The 22,705-nt window shown below is 48.2% G+C and overlaps 2 protein-coding genes across 4 annotated transcripts in view; both read left to right on the top strand.

Annotated features, from left to right (window-relative positions):
- The first annotated feature begins 500 nt into the window (after nt 1-500).
- On the top strand, nt 501-17,379 carry smarca4a (SWI/SNF related BAF chromatin remodeling complex subunit ATPase 4a). Of its 3 annotated transcripts, none has more exons than XM_083676157.1 (34): nt 501-636; nt 2,239-2,508; nt 2,735-2,867; nt 3,601-4,038; nt 4,292-4,390; nt 4,524-4,779; nt 4,969-5,095; nt 5,460-5,633; nt 5,821-5,994; nt 6,182-6,352; nt 6,520-6,570; nt 6,819-6,949; nt 7,325-7,379; nt 7,912-8,033; nt 8,514-8,661; nt 8,953-9,116; nt 9,423-9,489; nt 9,619-9,729; nt 10,001-10,243; nt 10,396-10,509; nt 10,701-10,808; nt 11,254-11,340; nt 11,652-11,698; nt 11,852-12,018; nt 12,495-12,658; nt 13,041-13,307; nt 13,625-13,702; nt 13,938-14,156; nt 14,422-14,687; nt 15,036-15,144; nt 15,446-15,547; nt 15,999-16,137; nt 16,258-16,394; nt 17,108-17,379. In XM_083676157.1, the coding sequence occupies exons 2-34, from the start codon at nt 2,287-2,289 to the stop codon at nt 17,141-17,143; spliced, it is 4,926 nt and encodes a 1,641-aa protein (XP_083532283.1). In that variant the 5' UTR covers nt 501-636; nt 2,239-2,286; the 3' UTR covers nt 17,144-17,379. The 3 variants fall into 3 exon arrangements, with proteins under 3 accessions (XP_083532283.1, XP_083532285.1, XP_083532284.1); XM_083676159.1 differs by having other exon boundaries at nt 15,999-16,131; XM_083676158.1 differs by lacking the exon at nt 501-636 and adding an exon at nt 806-937.
- Nucleotides 17,380-22,120: 4,741 nt separating this feature from the next.
- The window catches only part of ldlra (low density lipoprotein receptor a), a 13,194-nt gene continuing 12,609 nt past the window's right edge, over nt 22,121-22,705 (top strand). The window contains exon 1 of the mRNA XM_083676165.1: nt 22,121-22,404. Coding sequence (XP_083532291.1) covers nt 22,320-22,404 — 85 coding nt within the window. The 5' untranslated portion in view covers nt 22,121-22,319. The remainder of the gene's footprint in view (nt 22,405-22,705) is intronic.

Below are 22,705 nucleotides of genomic sequence, written 5' to 3' on the forward strand. Positions count from 1 at the left end.
CGCAATCTCACATATGCAAATATCGCCCTATTTTGTTTCCAAACCTGTCATTCACGGTCAGTCCTAAAACATAACCTGCAACCCTTGTGTACAACATACAGGCTGAATAACACAGGCCTTTACTGTTTACCACCCTGCTTATGCAACGTTTACAACACATTGTCAAAACGTGGCAGTAGTGTTCTGCAGTAAACATTCTCACATCTAAAACCTTTTTTGGATGGTGGTTATCCATGCGCTCGATTGTAATGCCAAGCCTCAATCCCTTAGAATATCATTTCATTCCTCCTTATGATGGCGCTACATTCTAACTTGTAGGTACACCCATCCCCCACATCGGCATACTGCGCCTACATTCCTCTCTGCAATGGGGCCTTCATTGGGCATGCGTTGTGACTCGGTTCATGGGGGGATGAGCGTGTTAGATGGGGGCGCTCGAGACTCGCTGTTCCTGTAGTCGAGGCAGTTCTCAGCGATAGAATCAGACGAGAAAGAGGAGGGGGGGGGGAGGCGAGAGAGAGAGAGAGGGAGGGAGAAAAAAAAAAAAAAAAAAGCCAACTGGCTAGGTCGCTCTTTGTTTCTGGGCTAGCTAAGGAAAACGAAGGGACGTACCGGCTGAACGTGAACTGACTGCCGGTAAGTCCGTTGGTGATTGAGTTATTTTTCTGAAATGCTTCGTGAACGTACTCGCCGTGAATGTCGGTGTTGGAAAAATGTAATGGAGTTCGTTCGCTCTTGCGGTCCCGTATGATTGGAAGAACGGTAGCTAGCTTGCTAAGGCTAGTCACAGGAGAGGACCGACATTACACTCTGTCTGCCGTCTGCTGCAGCGGCAAGAATGCAATGAATGAAATTTGTTTTTGGAAATGTATATAGCTAGAGCGGTGGACTGAGCCAAGGGTACGGGACGCGGGTTGGATCAATCAACGCAGAGAGTGTATGATGCATCTACTTTTTTCCTTTACTTATTTCTCATCCCACCTGAAGACTTAGAAAAATAACAGAACACATTAACAGTGAGCCAAACCCGACAGCATGGTCGGCTAACAGACTATGGCATCAGCTAACTGACTGGCCGTGGTTTCTTTGTGTTTTTGTGTTCATTTTAATCGTATTTAATTTGAAGATAATTGGGTTCCACGTGGTTAGAAATGTAGCTAACAGGCGAGGGAATGGGTTACAGGTTCGTATTGCATGCTACTGTGTTGTATGACAGCTAACGAATGTTTTGTTTTGTAGCTGACACTTTTTTTTTTTAAGCTAACGATGCTAGCTGGCTAGCTATATGGGGCCTGACTATCCCTGGAACGAAAACAGCCCATGTTATAAACACAAAGTCCTATTAGTCTTTAAAGAGACTGGCAAATACACACTATTAGCTGTTATGCTTGATTTCTTTGTGAATTCAATATGTGCACCTCGCATTACGCGTACAGCAACTAGGCCTAGGTGAAAGCTGTTCAAAGTCAGATCTATTTAATTCTAGATAAGTCTAATTCTGTCCACTTTCTATGTATATGGATGTATGCTCACACTACAGTTTGTAGCTCAAAAAGCAGACCTTTGATTTGAATTGAGATGCTTAATTAATTGATAGAATGACCTACATTGTGACTGAAGCTGAAATGTTAGCCTTGAGCGGGTATAGCCTACCAGGTGCATGGGTGGGAGATGTGGGCTGTACTTTCTGGTTTCGTCCGTCTAGTGTTTATTTACCAGTCCATGTGCAGTTCATGGTCCATTGTTTACACTCTCAATAATGCTCTCTGTCTGCTTTGTGTTTCCGAGACATCCAATGATGTCTCTCTTTCACAGTTTCAGATCACAGTTTCTTATCTGATGTGGTTAATCTTTGTTTATTTCCGTTTGTTTGTGTGTTTGGATAGAATTACCTTTTTAACCCAGACATTCTAGGTTATCTTGTGCATAATGTATGTACCATCACTAGCCTGTACCAAACCTAAAGCCAAACACTGCTTCTGGAATGGCTGCAAAACTGCTTCCCTTTTTTCTTCATTGATAATATGGGCAGAGTAGTGCATCTTGTTTTGTATTCTGGATCATCTTTGACATGGCTACCTGAGACAGGTAGCTGGAGAGCAGAACTGAACGTATATCGGAGAAAGCACAAAGCTTGAGATTTGATGTCCTCATTCAACTGGCTAGACATGAAGCTACTGGGTTGGTTGTAAATGTTGGTATGGGGCTCATCCCTCGTATGTCCCGTCCTCTCTGCAGAGTGGTGCCTGACTGCTGCTGTCACACATTCCTGGTCTCGGCTGAGAGATGTCCACCCCGGACCCCCCCATGGGAGGGACGCCCCGCCCGGGTCCCTCCCCAGGCCCCGGGCCCTCTCCAGGAGCCATGATGGGCCCCAGCCCTGGCCCTTCCCCAGGCTCCGCTCACAGCATGATGGGACCCAGCCCGGGGCCCCCTGGCTCTGGACACCCTCATCCTCAACAGGGGCCCTCTGGGTACCCACAGGAGAACATGCACCAGATGCACAAAGTAAGAGACCAAATGGGTGTGACCTGAGAGGAATGCACAACTGTAATGTGTATTCTTAGTCAGAAATGCCATTTAGAAGACACAGAGGCTGGGTCTCATATTGTACCATAGCATTACCATACCATTTTCATCCATACATCCATCTAATCCATTCCAAATGTTAGAGGAGAGGTATATAGGCATACTGAGAGACCAGAGTGTTGATGTGTGTTGTGTCTTCCCACAGCCCATGGAGGGCATGCATGAGAAGGGCATGCCTGATGACCCTCGCTATGGACAGATGAAGAACATGGGTATGAGACCAGGAGGGCACAGCGGAATGGGACCCCCTCCCAGCCCCATGGACCAACATTCCCAAGGTACCAACACACCCTGGAGCACCAGTTAGGTCAATACGGTTCTGTTAAGGAAAATATTATACCGGATATGAGCGATTTCTCACTACGTTCGAGATCACACGATCGAGATTTCTTTGCTTGCTAACGTGGGTAGATGTTAGATTACTCTGGCCGGTACTTTGTACTCAACCTCCAAAAATATGCTTTCAGCTGGAACAGTTAGCCATGTAGATGCGGAAGCCCTGACACTGTGAACCCAACCATCCAGTTTGTCCTCTTTCGTTTGTTGCTTTGTACGGTAGTGTGAGCAGTAGACTCACACAGGGTGGGGGCGGGGCGGGGCAGTTGGGGGTTTTCCCTTTGAGACAGACAATAACAGAGGCAGCTGCTAAAAACCACAGACACGAGGAGAGAGGGAAAGAGACAGGGGGGCTGTTGATATATTACAGCAGAGGGTGTTTTTCAGTTGACTCTTCTAACCTGCATTGACTGGTGAATGCGGGTGGGACTCGCTGGCGTGTGTCTGTGAGAGAGAGACTGGTTAATAAGCGGCTGGTATTGTCAATCCAGCTGGTGTGTGCTTTGTGATGTTTTTTCCTCTTTGACCATTAGTATAATTTCATCTGCACACATTATTGTTGGACGTTTTGACCCAAAGCCATGATCCCCTGTTCTCCAAGTGTTTAGAACTGATGGGGCACCCATGTTTGCTCCCTTCTCATCTGCCACCCTTCTCTCTCTCATCCATCCCCAGGTTACCCCTCTCCTCTGGGGGGTTCTGAGCACGCCCCCAGCCCCGGCCCTGCCAACGGCCCTCCCCCTGGCCCTATGATGCCCGCTGGCCCTGGAGGTGTGCCCATGGAGGCCGGTAGTGACCCCCAGGCCATGGGCCAGCAGAACCGTGGTGGTCCCCCAGGCCCGGGTGGCGCAGCTGGGCCAGGCGGGGCCGGCGGACCAACCCCCTTCAACCAGAACCAGCTGCACCAGCTCAGGGCTCAGATCATGGCCTACAAGATGCTGGCGCGCGGGCAGCCCCTGCCGGACCACCTGCAGATGGCTGTGCAGGGCAAGAGACCCATGCCAGGAATGCAGCAGCAGCCCATGCCCAACATGCCCCCCTCCGCCGGGCCAGGAGGAGCAGGGCCTGGGTCGGGACCTGGACCAGCACCGGCCAACTACAACAGACCTCACGGTGAGAGGGGGAGGAAACACTCAAAGCTCCTAAAGCTCTGAAGGATGTGAACCGTACTACACCCACAAAATTACCAACAAACATGCGGTACATCTCAAACAAAGAAATGATACAATTTGAATGCTGAACTGAGACCCCTGCTGGTGAGACCGGCACACACAATTTCAGTTCAGGCACCATTTTGCCATGTAAAAATGATTCTACGGATTTGTCATTATGAATCATTGACTGATAAAACCCCATCTTGTTGCAGGAATGGTAGGACCCAACATGCCTCCTCCAGGACCCTCAGGTGTTCCCCAAGGCATGCAGGGCCCACCCACCAACGGACCCCCCAAACCATGGCCAGAAGGTGAGGCACAGGGTGCAATGTCTCGGCCGTGGAAATTAAACCAGACCTGTGTTTAGACACACACACACACACACACACACACACACACACCCTTGGAGGGGTAAAACTGACCAATCCTTTATTTTATCCAAAGGGCCCATGGTGAATGCTGCTGCTCCTTCCAGCGCCCCCCAGAAGCTGATTCCCCCTCAGCCCACCGGCAGACCTTCCCCTGCTCCCCCCTCTGTGCCCCCCGCTGCCTCCCCAGTCATGCCACCCCAGACCCAGTCTCCTGGCCAGCCCTCTCAGCCCCCGCCCATGGTGCTCCACCAGAAGCAGAACCGCATCACCCCCATCCAGAAACCCCGTGGGCTGGACCCAGTAGAGATCCTCCAGGAGAGAGAGTACAGGTGAGAGGAGGGGGAGGGGGATGAAGAGGGGACCGGGTTGATAAATATACACCCTAATGATGTACAAAATTGCTGTACCCAGTGGCAATATAGCAGTGTAGTTTGTTCACATTTGTTCTTTAAGTGTGTGACATCTACCAGTAGCTTACATTTGACTTTTGTTGCGCTGTGTGTGTGGCTGTTATTCAGGCTGCAGGCTCGTATCGCACACCGCATCCAGGAGCTGGAGCACCTGCCTGGCTCCCTGGCTGGAGACCTGCGGACCAAAGCCAACATCGAGCTGAAGGCCCTGAGGCTGCTCAACTTCCAGAGACAGGTACATAGGCCCACAGAGACACAAGGAGGGAAATGTTGTTACCTTACCTTCCTGCTGTTGACCCAGGCTCAGACTTTCTCTCTCTCTCTCTCTCTCTGGGGTTGGTTCGGGAGTGTGGTATATTTTAGTTTTTTGTGACCACATTTTTCTTACATTTTTATGTTTTCAAGGCAAGAGCAAATACAGGGCAATAGACAATAAATGGGATTCACAATTAACTAAATATATAAGAGAAAATAACAATGATTGTGGTGTATTTGTTTATTATTTTTTGTTTATTTGTTTATTTTTTTCGATGTAAAAGCTATTTAGTTCATGTTGAAAGACCATCAGAAGTCAAGTCTCTCTCTCCCTCCCCCCACAGCTGCGCCAAGAGGTTGTGGTGTGTATGCGCCGCGACACCGCCCTGGAGACGGCCCTGAACGCCAAAGCCTACAAGCGCAGCAAGCGCCAGTCCCTCCGCGAGGCCCGCATCACAGAGAAGCTGGAGAAACAGCAGAAGATCGAACAGGAGCGCAAGCGTCGCCAGAAACACCAGGTACGTGGGGGAGACTCAGGACTCGTAGGAGGGGGCACAGTCAAGATAGTGGCTTTTCGTTATTCAAATGAATGTGACTTGTTGGACCGGCAAACTTTATCATGCTCAGGTGCTTGTTCAGTGCTCTGGGTCGTAGTCCTCTCATAGAAACTAATCCTGCTGGTGTCCTTGTGTGTCCTGTGTAAAGGAATACCTCAACAGCATCCTGCAGCACGCCAAGGACTTCAAGGAGTACCACCGCTCCATCACGGGCAAGATCCAGAAGGCCACCAAAGCCGTGGCCACCTACCACGCCAACACAGAGCGCGAGCAGAAGAAGGAGAATGAGCGTATTGAGAAGGAGAGAATGAGGAGGCTGATGGTGAGAACCCCCCCCCCCCCCCCCAACGCACACACACTCGTATAGACTTGCTCACTCATCCATACATGATAGAAGAGCAGCTTATATTCAACATGTCATCACATGCACCAGATCGACATGCATCTACACACACACACACACACACAGTGCCTCTAACGCATATGACCGCGTGTGTGTCCTTCTCCAGGCCGAGGATGAGGAGGGTTACCGTAAGCTCATTGACCAGAAGAAAGACAAGCGTCTGGCCTACCTGCTGCAGCAGACGGACGAGTACGTGGCCAACCTCACCGACCTGGTCCGCGCCCACAAGGCCGTGCAGGCCCTCAAGGACAAGAAGAAAAAGAAGAAGAAGAAGCCGGTAAAGAGTCCCGAGACCCACAGACACGTGTTCAAACACGACAACATCTCCATGTCGTCATCATATGTTATTCCTGTGTTTTCTCATCATTTTATCTTTCTATTTAAATAATGAGCTATTGTTTATTAGCATGTTTTGCTAATGGTGACATCCATCGCCCTCCACAGAAGCCAGAGAATGCAGAGGGGCAGACTCCTGCCCTGGGACCCGATGGAGAGGTAAGCTTGTTCACCAAGGTCACCTTCACCGACCTGAGTTCATATAAAGGAACAATGTGTCGACTGTGAGCTACATCACTCATTCACCCGTGAATAGGCCAATAAGAAGTACGTACAGTATGCTTGGAAAAGGCTAAATTTCTGGAGTTTCTGCAACAAAGGTCTCTCTCTCTCTCTCTCTCTCTCTCTCTCTCTCTCTCTCTCTCTCTCTCTCAACCTCTTTCTCTCTCTCACCCCCTTCTACCCAGCCTCTGGATGAGACCAGTCAGATGAGTGACCTCCCAGTGAAGGTGATCCATGCCGACAGTGGGAAGATCCTGACTGGGATGGACGCTCCCAGGGCCGGCCAGCTGGAGGCCTGGCTGGAGATGAACCCCGGGTCAGTGAGCACAGCTAGCTTACTGGGGGAGAGAGAGAGAGAGAGAAGGATCACAGCTAGACATGAGAGAGAAAATATGTTTTCTGAGTCATTAAGCATCTCTCTGGTCAGGGAAGCAGATGGCCGCATGGTTGTCTGAGGGCACATGAGCGTAATGATTATTGTTCCGTCCTAATATAAATCCATACCACTGCTTCTTCATAGTCCTGTCCACATGTCCATCAACACTGTTCTGTCAAGATGATGAGATTGAACTTGTGGGCATTGTAGACAGCTGAGGTCAAGTTATCAAGGTTGACTGCGCAGTGCCGTTGTCAGATTGCCCTGAAACACCCGAGTTGTTGAGACTGACAGTTGGTGTGTTTTCTCCCGCAGGTATGAAGTTGCTCCACGCTCAGACAGTGAAGAGAGTGGCTCGGAGGAAGAAGAGGTATGTTGTTCCGAGAGACATGACAACCATGCTCTTTCTCTCTGTCATATTTACCCTTTCTCTCCTCTCCAGATTATATTTTATTCAAACCTTTTATTTATCTAGGCTAGTCTCATTGAAATACGATCTATTTTTTATTCATTCATGCAGATTTCATTCCTGCCTTCATTTGACGTGATGCCAGCTGACTGTTGTTAGTGCATGTCTGTTAGTTAGGGGTCTGTGTTGTCGGGGGGGGGGGGGGGGGGGGGGGGGGGGGAGGAGATGTAGATTGCATGTGGAGTCTGTGCATGGAGGCGTAACCCTCTTGCCTGGAGCGACTAGAAAGTAGGCCGCTGTCAAGCTCAGCTCAACCGAACCTCTTCTCCTCTGCACCGGCTCTAAGACCAGTGTACAAAAGCCTACTATAATGTATAGAAGCATTCCATGCTGTGAATATATTCATTATGTAGGCCCACTGTAGTATGTGTAACTGATTTCACCAGAGACATTTTGGAGTGTGCGTATTGACCATCCCCTTCCTCACCCCCAGGATGAAGAGGAGGAGCCCCAGCCTTCCCAGGCGGTGGTGCCTCCCACCGCTGAGGAGAAGAAGAAGATCCCCGACCCAGATGCCGAGGAAGTGGACGAGCAGGATGCCCGTTACATCATCGAGTAAGACACAGCAAACCTCATTTTATTATTCTTTCACCTCAGATGACGGACATTTGTGCTTCAGCACGGTATGAGGCAATTGAGCCAGTGTGAGTGCGCCACTTCATTGACGTACAATGCGGCCAGTCTGAGATCGCTTCTCTTCTACGGGTCACGTGTCACCATGCATTCGCATGTATATATTTCGCAATATATATTTAGCATTTTTTTAATGTAGGTAGATCATTTTGAATTTTGACCTGGTCATTTTGAAAGTAGCTCGCAAGCCGAAAAAGTGTGGGCACCCCTGCTCTAGACAGTCATATCTCAACGTGTTCTGATACGATTCCCCATTCCATTCCATTCCAATGAGCCTGTCCTCCGATCTCCACCTCCGCCAGCCTCCGGTGATCTATTCAGTTTTATAGGCTTTGGGTCGTGTGTTCTGTGGCATTGATGGTCTTTCTCATTACCCCCCCCCCCCCCCCCCCCCCCTTCCAGAGAAGCCAAGCAGGATGTGGATGATGAGTACGGTAACGCAGCCTTCGCCCGCGGCCTGCAGTCCTACTACGCCGTGGCCCACGCCGTCACTGAGAAGGTGGATAAACAGTCCACACTGCTGGTCAACGGACAGCTCAAAATGTACCAGGTAAGAACCCAATCACTTCTACGAGACCCAACACAGCAGCGCTGGTAGAAACACGGCCATTCTGTTTTCACAATGCATCAACATGCAATACCGTGCAAGGTGTTGGTCGACAAATAAAAAAAAAAAGGAGTTTGGGACGCCGACCTAAACACAACCCTCTAGGAAGAACATATGAGGTACAAAAGGGAAGTTGGATGTGGTCAGAGGTGAGGTTATCCATATAGGACCCTGCTATAGCACACTGTGTAGTGACTGGTCCCCCCCCCCCCCCCCCCTCCCTTCTCGTCTCAGATCTCAGGGTTGGAGTGGCTGGTGTCCCTGTACAACAACAACCTGAACGGTATCCTGGCGGATGAGATGGGTCTGGGCAAGACCATCCAGACCATCGCCCTCATCACCTACCTGATGGAGATGAAGCGCATCAACGGGCCCTTCCTCATCATCGTGCCCCTCTCGTGAGTCTCCCCCGCCTCCCATGCAGCCCTGCTACATGACTACCACAAGGCCTCTCTGGTGCCTGTCATCTTGATTTATATGAAGATGTTAAAGTGGTGTCACTGAGAGTCTGGGTGATATGATAATACAATAATACAAAAAGTCTAAAAGCTGCCTAGCATGTAGCGGGCGATAAATACATTTACATTCACGGAAAAGGTCATGTTCGTTTCATAACGCCCTGTTGTGGTTTTTCGTCAAGGCCACTGGGTGGCAGTACAGAGAACATTATTAATCCCGACTCGTTTTTTTGTCTTTGTTTTCAGAACTCTGTCCAACTGGGTCTACGAGTTTGATAAGTGGTCTCCCTCTGTTGTGGTCGTCTCTTACAAAGTGAGTACTTTTTTTTTAATCTATATAGCTTCTCCAAAGAGAATGTCCAAATATGGACTTGTGTGATGAATAATCTCTGATATCAGTGTGATGTGAACTTGCTGTCTGCTCTGGTGTGTGTGTTCCCAGGGTTCCCCCCAAGCTCGCCGAATCTTCGTCCCCATGCTGCGCAGCGGCAAGTTCAACGTGCTGCTCACCACCTACGAGTACATCATCAAAGACAAACAAGTGCTGGCTAAGGTAGAGTCTACTCTCACACACACACACACACACACACACACACACACACACACACACACACACACACACACACTGCTTCCTTAACAGGGTAGAGTAGGGTGACGGAACTAACAAAGCACAGATGAATAACGTCTTCATAATTAGCATGGTTGAAACCAGAGCAGTCGTAGTAGCGTAGTACTTTGTGCCGATGTCAGAGAACCTTTGGATGACATGACTCCATTCTTACCGACTACTCCCCCCCCCTTCCCCCCCCCTCTTCCCTCCTCAGATCCGCTGGAAGTACATGATCGTGGACGAGGGCCATCGTATGAAGAACCACCACTGCAAGCTGACCCAGGTGTTGAACACCCACTACCTGGCCCCTCGTCGGCTGCTGCTGACTGGCACCCCGCTGCAGAACAAGCTGCCTGAGCTCTGGGCCCTGCTCAACTTCCTACTGCCCACCATCTTCAAGAGCTGCAACACCTTCGAGCAGTGGTTCAACGCTCCCTTCGCCATGACTGGAGAGAAGGTGTGTGTGTGTGAGAGAGAGAGAGAGAGAGAGAGAGACCTCCAGGGAAATATAGATTAGACTAGCCCTAACCCAAATTCGGTGAACGTTGTGTATTGGTTTTTGCATTGTGGCCGCCTTCTCACCATTACTATTGTACAACCCCCCCCCAGGTGGATCTGAACGAGGAAGAGACCATCCTGATCATTCGTCGTTTGCATAAGGTGCTCCGGCCCTTCCTGCTGCGCAGACTGAAGAAGGAAGTGGAGGCCCAGCTGCCTGAGAAGGTCAGATATACAGAGTTCAATTGCTGCTCAGAAACTCTAAATATCACCCTATTGGTTGATTTGGACATTTCCAAAGTAGGAAGCTGTTTCTGAGGAGCACATGAAGTCAGCATTATCAACCGTTGAGTCATATAGACCTCTATCAGCTCACCACAATACGTTAACACGCTCTCTTTCCCCGCTCTGTTCAGGTGGAGTATGTGATCAAGTGTGACATGTCGGCCCTGCAGAGGGTGCTGTACAGACACATGCAGGCCAAGGGCGTCCTGCTCACTGACGGCTCAGAGAAAGACAAGAAGGTGAGGAGGAGGCGGAGGAGGAGAGGAGAACGCACACACACTGCTCTCCAGACAACATGGGGTCAAATAACTAGAGCTGCGTTTGATTGATTTCCCGCTAGGATGGATCCAATGGAATAGTCCCTCCATAATATTCAAATGCCAAATCAAATCAAACGCACCTCGAATCATTTCAACTATTGGATATTTGTGTTTGCCAAGTTGCAGTAGTGCCCCATAATGCCTGGCTAGAGAACTCTGTCAGGCTAGGCTGGTTAGATTGAGGGGGGGGGTGTTGCGATGTTACTGTATCATTGTGTTACTACTATATTCTGTGTTTTGGGAAGAGGAGCGCTGGCGAGTAAGAAATGTCATACCACCGCATGCTGTACACATGAGAATAAACATTGACACTGAAAGTGAAGTTTGGCACAGCAGGATGACGGTGCCTTGTTGTGTGTTCCAGGGTAAAGGAGGAACGAAGACCCTGATGAACACCATCATGCAGCTGAGGAAGATCTGTAACCACCCTTACATGTTCCAGCAAATTGAGGTACAGTACACTAGACTACCACTACACTGAGCCTACCTTCGCTGCACAGCCACAGCCATGGCCAGGGCTCGGGTCGGTTTGAACATTTCTTCAATGCAAGAAGTGAATTGAGTTGAATTTGTGAAATTGAAATGGGGCCTCTTTGTTTTCCCATGAGGAATTCTACAATTCTCTTTTTGCTTGGAGTGAATTAAGATTGGAATGGAACCCCAATTAGCCTACCTTCACTGCCCATTCATGAATAAGACAACTCAAAGAGATTGTGATTGAAGTGGGTAATTAAAAGCATCTATGACCATTCTGTTTTACAGGAGTCCTTCTCTGAGCACTTGGGATTCTCCGGAGGAATAGTGTCAGGGTAAGCATCTCCGCATCTGTTATACGTGATGGAGTTTAACACAATTGTAGCTCGTCCGTATGTATTTATCTATACAAGTATGTATGTGTGTACTTCCTTATTTACTCACCCCCTCCTCCTCTCTCTCTTCTCTTCTCTCCCTGCTCTCTCCAGACCTGACCTGTACCGTGTCTCGGGCAAGTTTGAACTGCTGGACCGCATCCTGCCCAAGCTGAGGGCAACCAACCACAAGGTGCTGCTCTTCTGTCAGATGACCTCGCTCATGACCATCATGGAGGACTACTTTGCATACCGCGGCTTCAAGTACCTGCGTCTGGATGGTGAGGCCTGGGGATACGGGCCACAGGGGCTGCGGGTACTGGTCACAAGGGGCTGGGGGTACTGGCCACAGGGGCAGGGGATGAGGGAGACAGGGCCTGGGGGTACTGGCGCCAGGGGCTGGGGGTACTGTCCACAGGGAGGCACTAGACGGGGCTGAGGGGGTTGAAGGGGAATAGCGTGAAGCTACTGGGGATATGAATCTTTAGTAAGTACTTGCAATATGCAGGATTCTGTTTGCACTTTGGTTGCAAACCATTAAACAGTTGGTGTCCGATACTGTGATGAAGAAGAGAGTTATCCAAAAGCCAAGTTCATGTTATTTCCACGTCCTCCCACCCCCACCCCCATCCCCTGATCACCGTTGTCCTTTCTTTAACCAGAGAAGTCACATTGAGATTTAAGATTTCTTTCTCAAGTGAGCTCTGGCCAAGGAGGCACCAACCCGATTGGTAACGTGATGACTCTGTCCCTGTAGGAACCACCAAGGCCGAGGACCGTGGGATGCTGCTGAAGACCTTCAACGACCCGGCCTCTCAGTACTTTGTGTTCCTGCTGAGCACCAGGGCCGGAGGCCTGGGCCTGAACCTGCAGTCTGCCGACACGGTGGTCATCTTCGACTCCGACTGGAACCCCCACCAGGTACACGTTCAAATTCAAAGAGCTTTATTGTTCCCGTGATCAGGGGGAACTTCTCGTCTGGAGTAGTAGGCTACAAACTAGTGTCCTATAGAACCTGCCTGTAGTATAGTACTTTATAGGGTCGCATTTTACCAGGGAGAAGTTAATATTACTGATGTCCTAGTGTACATTTGATCACTCCTTTTCTTAATCCACTCATCTCATTTAGTTTCTGGAGCCGTTCCAGTCTATTAGTCTCTCTCTCCCTCTCTCTCTCTCCTCCTGCCCCTCTAGTCCTCTAATCTCATCACCCTCTCTCTCTCTCTAGTCCTCTAATCTCATCACCCTCTGCCCCTCTAGTCCTCTAATCTCATCACCCTCTCTCTCTCTCTCTCTCCAACAGGACCTGCAGGCCCAGGACAGGGCCCATCGTATCGGGCAGCAGAACGAGGTGCGCGTGCTGCGCCTCTGCACCGTCCAGAGCGTGGAGGAGAAGATCCTGGCCGCCGCCAAGTACAAGCTGAACGTGGACCAGAAGGTCATCCAGGCGGGCATGTTCGACGCAAAGTCGTCCAGCCACGAGCGCCGCGCCTTCCTTCAGGCCATCCTGGAGCACGAGGAACAGGACGAGGTCGGCAGTCAGGGAGGATGGCGCGCAGGGGGGGCATGGGTGAGTGGAACCTTCAAACCGCACGCACCCATGCGCCGTCCTCCCTGTTCATTCTTTATCCCTCTATTTCTCTTGCTCTCATTTAGGTGCTGTTCCTTTTTTTTAGTCTTTTGTTCTCTCCGTTGATGGCTATCTTTTTCATCCAGAAACATGATAAAGTTACTTACTCTTCGTGAACTGTATGGCCCTGTACACTTTAGTTTACATGATGTTGACATGGCTCAGAGGAGTACTGATGCGTTCATAGTTCAGTGGCTGCTGGCTCTGAGGCCCCACCACTGCAGCAGCCTCACCTACGCTGTCTCCTTTGCCTTTAGGAGGAGGACGAGGTGGCGGACGATGAGACCGTCAACCAGATGATTGCCAGGAGCGAGGAGGAGTTTGAACTATTTATGGTCAGTCCTGTTGTTCAAGTTTGGCACTAGTTTAGTATGAATCCTGGCTACCAGAGACTATAACATACCTAACCCTTAGATTTCTCTTCAGTGACATGATTCTAGCCTAACAAGCTGATGAAATGGAATCAGATGCATAGTCGTTATTTGGAAAACATATCTAGTGTCCTTCCTCTATCTATCTATCTGCCTCTCTCTTCTCACCCTGTATCTGTGTGTCTTTCCCCCTGGCCAGCGTATGGACCTGGACCGCCGCCGCGAGGAGGCTCGCAGCGTCAAGAGGAAGCCTCGTCTGATGGAGGAGGACGAGCTGCCCAGCTGGATCATCAAGGACGACGCCGAGGTGGAGCGCCTCACCTGCGAGGAGGAGGAGGAGAAGATCTTTGGTCGCGGCTCTCGAGCACGCAAGGAGGTGGACTACAGCGACTCGCTCACCGAGAAACAGTGGCTAAAGGTGAGAAGTTACACGTGTGCGTGTGTGTGTGTGTGTGCGTGTGCGCATATGGGTTTAGCTGCAAGGAAACCATTGAAAGAACAGGAAAAAAAGCTACCACTTTTCGAAATGTGCAATATAAAGGAGCCGCCAACTTCAGAGCTTTTTTTGTCCAAAGCGCAGAAAAACCTTCAGTCAAAAGCTCTGTCTTGGCATTTGATTGTTTGTATTATTATGTTTGATGATTGAGTATCCTAACAAATGATTGACTCCCTTCCCCTGACAGGCCATAGAGGAGGGCAACCTGGAGGACATCGAAGAGGAGGTGCGTCATAAGAAGACGACCCGGAAGCGCAAGAGGGACCGCGACGTGGACCTGCCGGGCCCCGCCACGCCCAGCTCCAGCAGCGGCCGCGCCCGAGAGAAGGACGAGGAGGTCAAGAAGCAGAAGAAACGCGGTCGTCCCCCCGCGGAGAAACTGTCCCCCAACCCCGCGGCCCTCACCAAGAAGATGAAGAAGATCGTGGACGCCGTCATCAAGTACAAGGACGGGTGAGTCATCTTTGTTCACGCCTCGGCTGAGGTCACGACATTTGCGGACAGCTGACAGCCAAATGTTCTTACTGCTTACACAAGTGCTGAGTCTCACAGACCAAGTATGAACTGAACACAAGTTCCTGGTGTGGTGGAGACCATCGATCACAGCAAATAACCCATCATTATGATCATTCAAAACATCATTCGATGTGCCAAAGGAGAATTTTCATTTGATGAAAATAAAGGTCTCTTATCTTTATGATGCAATGTCAGAGCAGACATGTTTACCTGTTTACCTGGACTAAGACCCCAGCTCCCAGCTCTGTTTACCTGTTGACGTCCCCTGTCTCCCCTGTTCCACAGCAACAACGGGCGCCAGCTAAGTGAAGTCTTCATCCAGCTGCCATCTCGTAAGGAGCTGCCTGAGTACTACGAGCTCATCCGCAAGCCTGTCGACTTCAGGAAGATCAAGGTACGTGAGAGGGGAGGAACCAATGTGTCTTTTGTTTGTTTCATTCAGTGTCACTGCTAATGTAGAAGTGAGGGAAACCCATAAAACGAAAATATAATTTTCCTCGATAAATCTTTCTTACATATCTCTTAAATTATATGATTGAAAAGGATTAGCAGCGTGTCTTGATTTCCTGAGTTCTTTTGTGTAGATAACACACAATTTCCTGGTGTTACAATAAATTCTGCCCCCTCTGGCCTGTTACCTGCTGTGCTCATCTGACTGACTGCTGTTCTCATTGACCCTCCCTCTCGTCCTCCAGGAGAGGATCCGCAGCCATAAGTACCGCAGCCTGAATGACCTGGAAAAGGACGTGATGCTGCTGTGTCAGAACGCCCAGACCTTCAACCTGGAGGGCTCTCTGGTGAGTCTCTGTCTGTCAGGAGGGACATGGAGGGGAAAGGGGACCCAGCAGTATTGTGCATCTTATGCTTCAATGTCGAATTTTGCCCACCAATTTACACAAGGCTAAGTAGGATTCAAGGAGCCTTTCATAGTTTTTTTAAAGATAGGCGCTGTGCAATGCTAGTTCCTCTCTGATGCCCTCACTTGCTTTACTTACTTAGGCCCATGGCTCCTAATGGAGCATAGGCCATCCACGACATGGATATAGAACAGTTCTGTGTTCTGGGCTAGCCTGCACCGGTAGAAGTAGTAGCATTTTTTTGGCAGCTCGCGGTCATAGACGGAATTGTACACCGATTTACACGACATTCACATATATCGAAAATATATAAAAACACGCTGAAATGCCGCGCTCATAACACCGCCGGCCTCTCATCGTGTTTCTCTGCGGCATCTCCTCTCTCCTTCAGATATATGAGGACTCCATCGTGCTCCAGTCGGTCTTCACCAGCGTGAGGCAGAAGATCGAGAAGGAGGAGGACAGTGAAGGGGACGACAGCGAGGAGGAGGAGGAGGAGGTGGACGAAGGCTCCGAGTCTGAATGTGAGTGTTAGTAAAACCCTTTTTTCCCCACTCCACACTGAAATATATCATCTGTTGAGGTTATTGCTCTCTGTTGTGATGTATATGGTCTTTATCTCTCTCTCTCTCTCTCTCTCTCTGTCTCAGCTCGCTCAGTGAAGGTGAAGATCAAGTTAGGTAGGAAGGAGAAGGGCGAGCGAGGGAAGATCCAACGCCGGAGGGGCCGTGGTCCACGGGCCAAACCTGTGGTGAGCGATGACGACAGCGAGGAGGAACAGGAAGAGGTGAGACTACACACACACACACACACAGACACCTTTTGAAAGACCCTCTTTATTACATTTGGTTTTTTTAAGCGACTAGTTAAAGCTTGACCTTTCTACTGTCCTTGAGCGAGGTTGTGACCCCTGCTATGCTCTTTTCCCTGAGGGGGCGTCTAGAACCAGTCTGTTAAAACCAGTCTGTTAGAAGCCTCTGGTCTGTTATGGCCGCTGGTCCGAGCATTGATTACATTATCTTATGATGACTGATGGATAGATGATTCACTTACTTAAACAAATGTATTTGTTGTAAGTCGCTTTATTTGGATAAAGGCGTCTGCTAAATGCCGTAAATGTAGAAGCAAAGAAAAATGGTCTGACCAGCTCACACCAAGTTGTCTCTACTACTGAGCCTAGTGCCTTTCCTTTTGACTCAGATGTTTTCTATTTTTTTTCAGTGGAACAAATACTGCTACACTATCCCCCAACCCCCCCCCCCCCCCCATATGGTGTTGACAGCCTTGCTGTGTTGTGTAACAGACTAGTCAGGAACACTTTGACACGGTCACCATTTCACACCTCACTTCTCTGCAGCCCAGTGTTATGGTGTTCTTCTACGTAGGTTTAGTCATGGTGGTAGTCTCTCTCTCTCTCTCTCTCTCTGTTCTTCAACATAGACACTAACACGTGACTAAACCTCTCTCTGATGGCTTTCTTCCTGTTCCTCTGTGTTCCAGGAGCGTTCTGCGGCCAGTGGCAGCGACGAGGACTGAACCACTCCTGATGGGACCAACCAAGCCCACCAAGACCCTCGACTGGAACTTATATATTTTACTTAGATTCTGCAGCGGGGTGCAAGCCAGTGGAGAGGGACCTAGTTTTACCTAGATGAGCTGATTTTTAGTGAGACACAATGTATTCAATGATAACAAAAAAAAATAAACCATCAATTTAAAAACCTTTAAAAAAAAAAAAAAAAAAAAAAGAAGAAAAAAAAAAAAGAAGAAAACGTACACAGAAAATCACCTCCATATTTAAAGCAGGCAAACCCCCCGGGTATGAATAGTAGGACTGTATGTGTCTTTTTGCCTTTTAGTTTTCTCCTTAAAGTGATGACGATTGAGAGAGCTTGGACAGCAGACCGATTGTGGACCACAGGGAGAGTTGACTGACTTTTTTTTTTTTGTTCTTTTTTTAAAGTGATTCTTTTTTTTTTGTTCTTTGTTGTTGTCATTTCCTTTCCTTTTAAGACGGAGCTACTGTTTTGTGTGAACCAGAGTCGCTGTTGTTTCTAAGTCCCTTGAATGCATGTCGTGCGTGTACGTGGAAATGCACCTGGATATGTCGTTCTATTATTGCTCTATGTTTAATTTAAGAGTACAAGCTATGTGGGATCACGGTACGTTCCCCCCCTGGGCCCTGAGGCCTACGGCAGGCTGTGTGTGAAAAGGGGAGGGACTCTGTCTCGCGTCTGTGAAGGGGGGCGTCTGTGTCACTGGATTCCAAAACGTACAATAAAGGCATCTCATAATAAAAACCAATGTTGTCTTTATTTATTCCCATTTAGGATGACGTGTCATTCGTTTTGTGTAGATTTTGAGAGCAGACTCCCCTCTGAATGTTGTACTTATCTGTTATGGCCACTAGGTGGCCCTCTCACCCAGACCAGATTTAATGTATACCAGTACAGAAACGGCCTCTGGATGGAAAAAACATAGGTTGACGATTCTTTTTGTTTTGCCTTTGAAAGTCGTCACTGTAAACAATACGTTGACCACTAAGTGAGAGCTTCCCTCATATGCTAACTGAATTATGTATTATGCATTCTAAGCCAGTGTGTGGTTTTAAGATTCTTAGATTCTTAAAACTGTTGTATTTCACACCGTCTTACACTGACCTCACATTCTAAGCCTCTGATCGCAGCACTTGGCCACAGTCCCTTCCTCTAAGGTCATTCACTGACCCTGACACCCGTTTCCGGCCTCCCCTCACGCAGCCTTGGGTCGCATGCCGCCACACCTGTACAAACAGTGAAGGTCATTCCTCAGTGAGTCTGCTGTGGAGGCGGCTCTCCTTAAGTGGGTTGGAGGGCTTGTTGAGACCGGCTCTAAAGTGCTACCAGCACAGCATGATATCAGAATTTCTAGGAAGGCTTATCTTCCTTCGTGTGTGTGTGTGTGTGTGTGTGTGCGCGCACGTGTGTTTGAAGGCTTATTTTCCACTGTGTGTGTTGTGTTGTGATTGTATGGGGGTAACATAGGCTCCTGGCTAGGTGACCTCTTATTTCTATATTTGTTTCACAGGCCTGATAGTATCCAACCAGGATGGAAGCAGCTGAAATGCCAGTCTCAGGGGGACAGAAGGTGAAAGGAATGCACCCAGTAGTTATACTGTATATGTTTCAACACATATCTACATAAGCAGCCTTGAGTGTCAGCCAAAGACAAACCTTCAGTCTGTCCATGGGAAGAAAACACAGTGTGCTCTTAACCCTCCAATCTCCCTCCTATAATCCTATTGTCCAAGGCCAGGAGGAAAGGCAGAATGTTGTCATATTGTAAATGTACACTTTACTCCCTCTCAAAATAAAAGTCATGCCGTTTGTATTGAGACATAATTACAGTCATATGTTCCATAGCGGCTTTTCTGCTGTTGGCAGACATCCCATCCGTTGGATGGATTGCTACTCTGTACACACTAATGGGATGTCTTGCCAGGTGAAGGCCTTGATTTGGAAACATCAGACTAGGCGACGCGCCAGCACTTTCCCACTGTCCTCGTTTTCACTTTGCAGAACACCGAGTGCAAAGACGGCCGGGAGTCCACGCGGCGTGCGTTACCTCGCTCTGCTAGGGTGAATCACCAGGCCAAACAGGCTCTCCTGCAGCTGGTGGGAGAACCTGATCCGACCCCTTGCCGTCCTTCTGAGCTGAGACTGTGAGGAAGACAGAGAGGTCTCATTCCACAGCCAGAGAGTGTGTTTGTTTTGAGTGGTTTTCAGTAAAAAGAGGGAGGTATTAGAATAGGCTTGTGGAGTACAATGGTACTGGAAGAACCAGAAATGGAATGATCTTTGTTTACATGAGCAAGCTGAGGTGGGAGGGGACTGCACATGCTGAGATGCTGCAGAGGGGGGGGGGTAGAGGGAGGGTGGTCAAGCTGGGGGTGGAGGAGGGTGGGGTGGAGGTACTCTCTGGTTTAATGGTAGATATCACTGCGATGTGACCTCAATGCTTAATCCGCATTCCAATAGAGTGGGGTGAGGAGGGGAGGAGGGGGGAGGGGGGTAGCGCAATTAGGGACTATCTCATTAGGAACATTTGAGGTTCTCTCTCTCTCTCTCTCTCTCGCCACAGTTTCAGAGGCTTTTCATGCCTGTCAGGCTGTTGAAGACCCGGTCGCTGAGAGGACCCACTTTCACCAGAGGGCTGAAAGTGTGCGACTGTCAACTCCTATTAAAGCTCTCAGATGTAGGTTATCCCTCTCAGAATTCATGTGAATGGTCGGCGAACCTCTCTTTGATGTACAGTAAGGCGGATCAGCATGGGATTTGTGCTTTCTCATCTGGGTGCAGTGGCGTGATTTATATGGTTTAGATAGCATGATCTAAATTTGTTCTCCATTATCTTTATTACATCCGTGTGTCACCTCCCTCTCTCACGCTGGAGTGAACAACAGCATTGCCCCAGAAGGAAGGGGGAGGGAGAGAGAAACCTGTCATTTGGAGTTGGAACCAGTATTAAAGCCTTGGCAAGCCTCCTTCCTTCCCATTAGCAGCTACTGTGTGGTAGAAGATCCTCAGCTCTGGTATGAAGCCAGAGGGGATTAAAGCTCCTGAGCTTGTTCTCTCTCCTGGCTGTAAGGCATCGATGGAGGTTTAGGGTGTGCGCTCAGAGTTGGGGTCGGGAGGATTTCAATTCAGCCAATTCTGGAAGTCATTTGAATTTAGAACATTTAAAAAAATTAAAAAATAAAGGGTTGGGTTAGGGCTAGGGTTAAAAACGTTTGAAATAAATGCCCACATTTACAATCATTGCATTGTAAGTGCAGTTTTTCCGGAATTGATTGGATTTACATTCAGTTGACTCCAACCCAGGTAGCCGGGAGCCTATAGTGAGTTATAGGTTGACAGGGTTTCTTGTGCGGTCATACACACACAGATCCATACTCATGAGAACTGGAGCAGTCTGAATGCTTGTTATTGTCTCTTTAGATTTTGGCACCTGGCCAACTTGAGCGACGTGTATCTCTTCCCGCGGAGGTGCGTGCCTGCGTACGTCCCGATGTCTCCTTTCAAAAACACCACTGTGTGCCCACTGATAAACATTAGATCAATACATGGGGAAAAGAAGAGCGAGCAAATGCAGATTATACCAGATTTTTGACTCTCGGGGCCAGCACGATATCCACATGTTTTGCTCTTTTTGTGTGTTTAGGAAATCAAAGTAGTGCCGCAATCCAATGTGTTTGCTGTGCATTTCAGTTCCTCACAGCAATATATATCTGTCAAGTCATTGTGTCAAGTTGTTGTTAAATATTTCAAGCAAGATCCATCTGAGTTCATTGACCTAAATGCTTGAGAATGCCTGAAAACGCTTAAACTTGTGCTGAGTTTTCATTCACTTTTTGTTGTTGAGTTCAGTTAGTGGTAAACCGTGCTGAAACAATATGGTTGTGTAACATTTTTGTTATAAAGGTATTTCTCTGGCCTCATTAGAAAGGACTGTGTATTTTTGTGACACGAGTGCTGAGACCCCGGTTCAAGGCTACCATTTTTTCCATCACGATTTCTCTCTGTTTTTAAAACGTTTATGTGCGTAGTTGAGCTTTATCTCTGTGTTGTCTAAGACGGGTATCTTACCATCTGGACCATTGGTGGAGACTTTGAACTGACATCATGTGCAGCTCATAAATTCCGCAAGGAGAGGACCAGTTCAGTTCGGGACCCAGTTGTTGACAAATGCAGGAAATGATCTGATAACAGACATGAAGGTTGTTGCTTTATGAATGGAGTTATGGTTCAAAGACATCCATCTACATTTCCATGTGTCTCATTCAGTGGATTCTTTGACTGTGATCTAGTGAACGTACCACAAACCAGGGTAAAACTTTGAGGGATGAATGTCAACCACGAATGATGAACACCACTTTCTCTGTTTGTTTACTTGAGCTGTTAATGACATCAATGTTTAATCTCACATAAGTTACAGCAATTAGGCATACAATATTTACAGTACAGGGCCTGTGCTGTAGAATCCCATTACTCACTCTATCACATAACATGTAAGAAAACATGTTATGACAACTTCACAGAAGATTTATCTGTTATTTTGACCAGCTACTGCTGGATTGAAGCCAGATGTGTGCATTGATTTATGCAGCACCTGCCAAGGCTTACTGCAAAACACGTGTGTGTGTGTGTGTGCGCGCGCCCTTCCATGTGCGCCGTGTAACTGAAATGGGGCAGACACACACACACACACACACACACACACACACACACACACACACACACACACACACACACACACACACACACACACACACTAACTGAAACGGTTAAATGGTAGTAAAATAGATCGTCTTAGGCCACGCCTCTCGATTGTGAAGTTGTGTACCTCAGAAATCACACCATTCCAGACCCCGCCCCTCCCTCTCTGGGCCCCTCCTGCCTCCGCCCACTTCTGGACCACATTGAAAATGCTCCGATGTTGTTGCCAAACATTACACATTGTCAGGAGCATCCTTGCCTAACCTCTCATCCTGAGCGCATCTGAAATTAGAGCATACGAAAATCTGACTGACTGAAAATCTTGGAGCACTGCCTTAGAAAAAGCAATAACTTGAACTCGGAAAAGGAATAGTAATATTATAACAGTGTTGTAGCCTAACTGTATCATAGCACTAGTGTTTTTTTTTGTTTTTGAAAAGCCAAACGACAAAGTATAGATGGTTTCATCAGTTCGGCTGCAAATTATGGGACGGACGTTGTTCCTGTCATTGGTGTGTCTAATCTGCTGTTTTGTCCAAACACGTAAGTAATATTTTCATATCCTAACAATATGTGTTTATCGAAAACTTTTGAATTGTTATTGATTAATATTGGCTTATTTGTAAAGCAAAGTTGTGTTTTAAAAATGCATTAGTGCAGAGTACAGCAATATTTGAACTCAATATTTTATTTGATATCATAGCATATTCTACATTTTGAATTTTCACTTTTTAATAGCGCTCTGACAGCACCGGACACAAGGTGATGGGGGAGGGGGTTAATTATTTGCAGAATGTGGGTCAACATTTTTTGTTTTGAAACGGCTGTTTTTGTATAACGTTCT

The sequence above is a fragment of the Argentina silus genome (genome assembly GCF_951799395.1).
Source record: "Argentina silus genome assembly, chromosome: 9".
NCBI lineage: Eukaryota > Metazoa > Chordata > Actinopteri > Argentiniformes > Argentinidae > Argentina > Argentina silus.

Excerpts from the sequence above, each read along its gene's own strand:
- smarca4a (XM_083676157.1), top strand. The coding sequence starts at position 2,287 with ATGTCCACCCCGGACCCCCCCATGGGAGGGACGCCCCGCCCGGGTCCC. Across the intron at positions 9,490-9,618 it reads TTGTGGTCGTCTCTTACAAA|GGTTCCCCCCAAGCTCGCCG; the intron begins GTGAGTACTTTT and ends GTGTGTTCCCAG. Across the intron at positions 15,548-15,998 it reads TCAACCTGGAGGGCTCTCTG|ATATATGAGGACTCCATCGT; the intron begins GTGAGTCTCTGT and ends TCTCTCCTTCAG.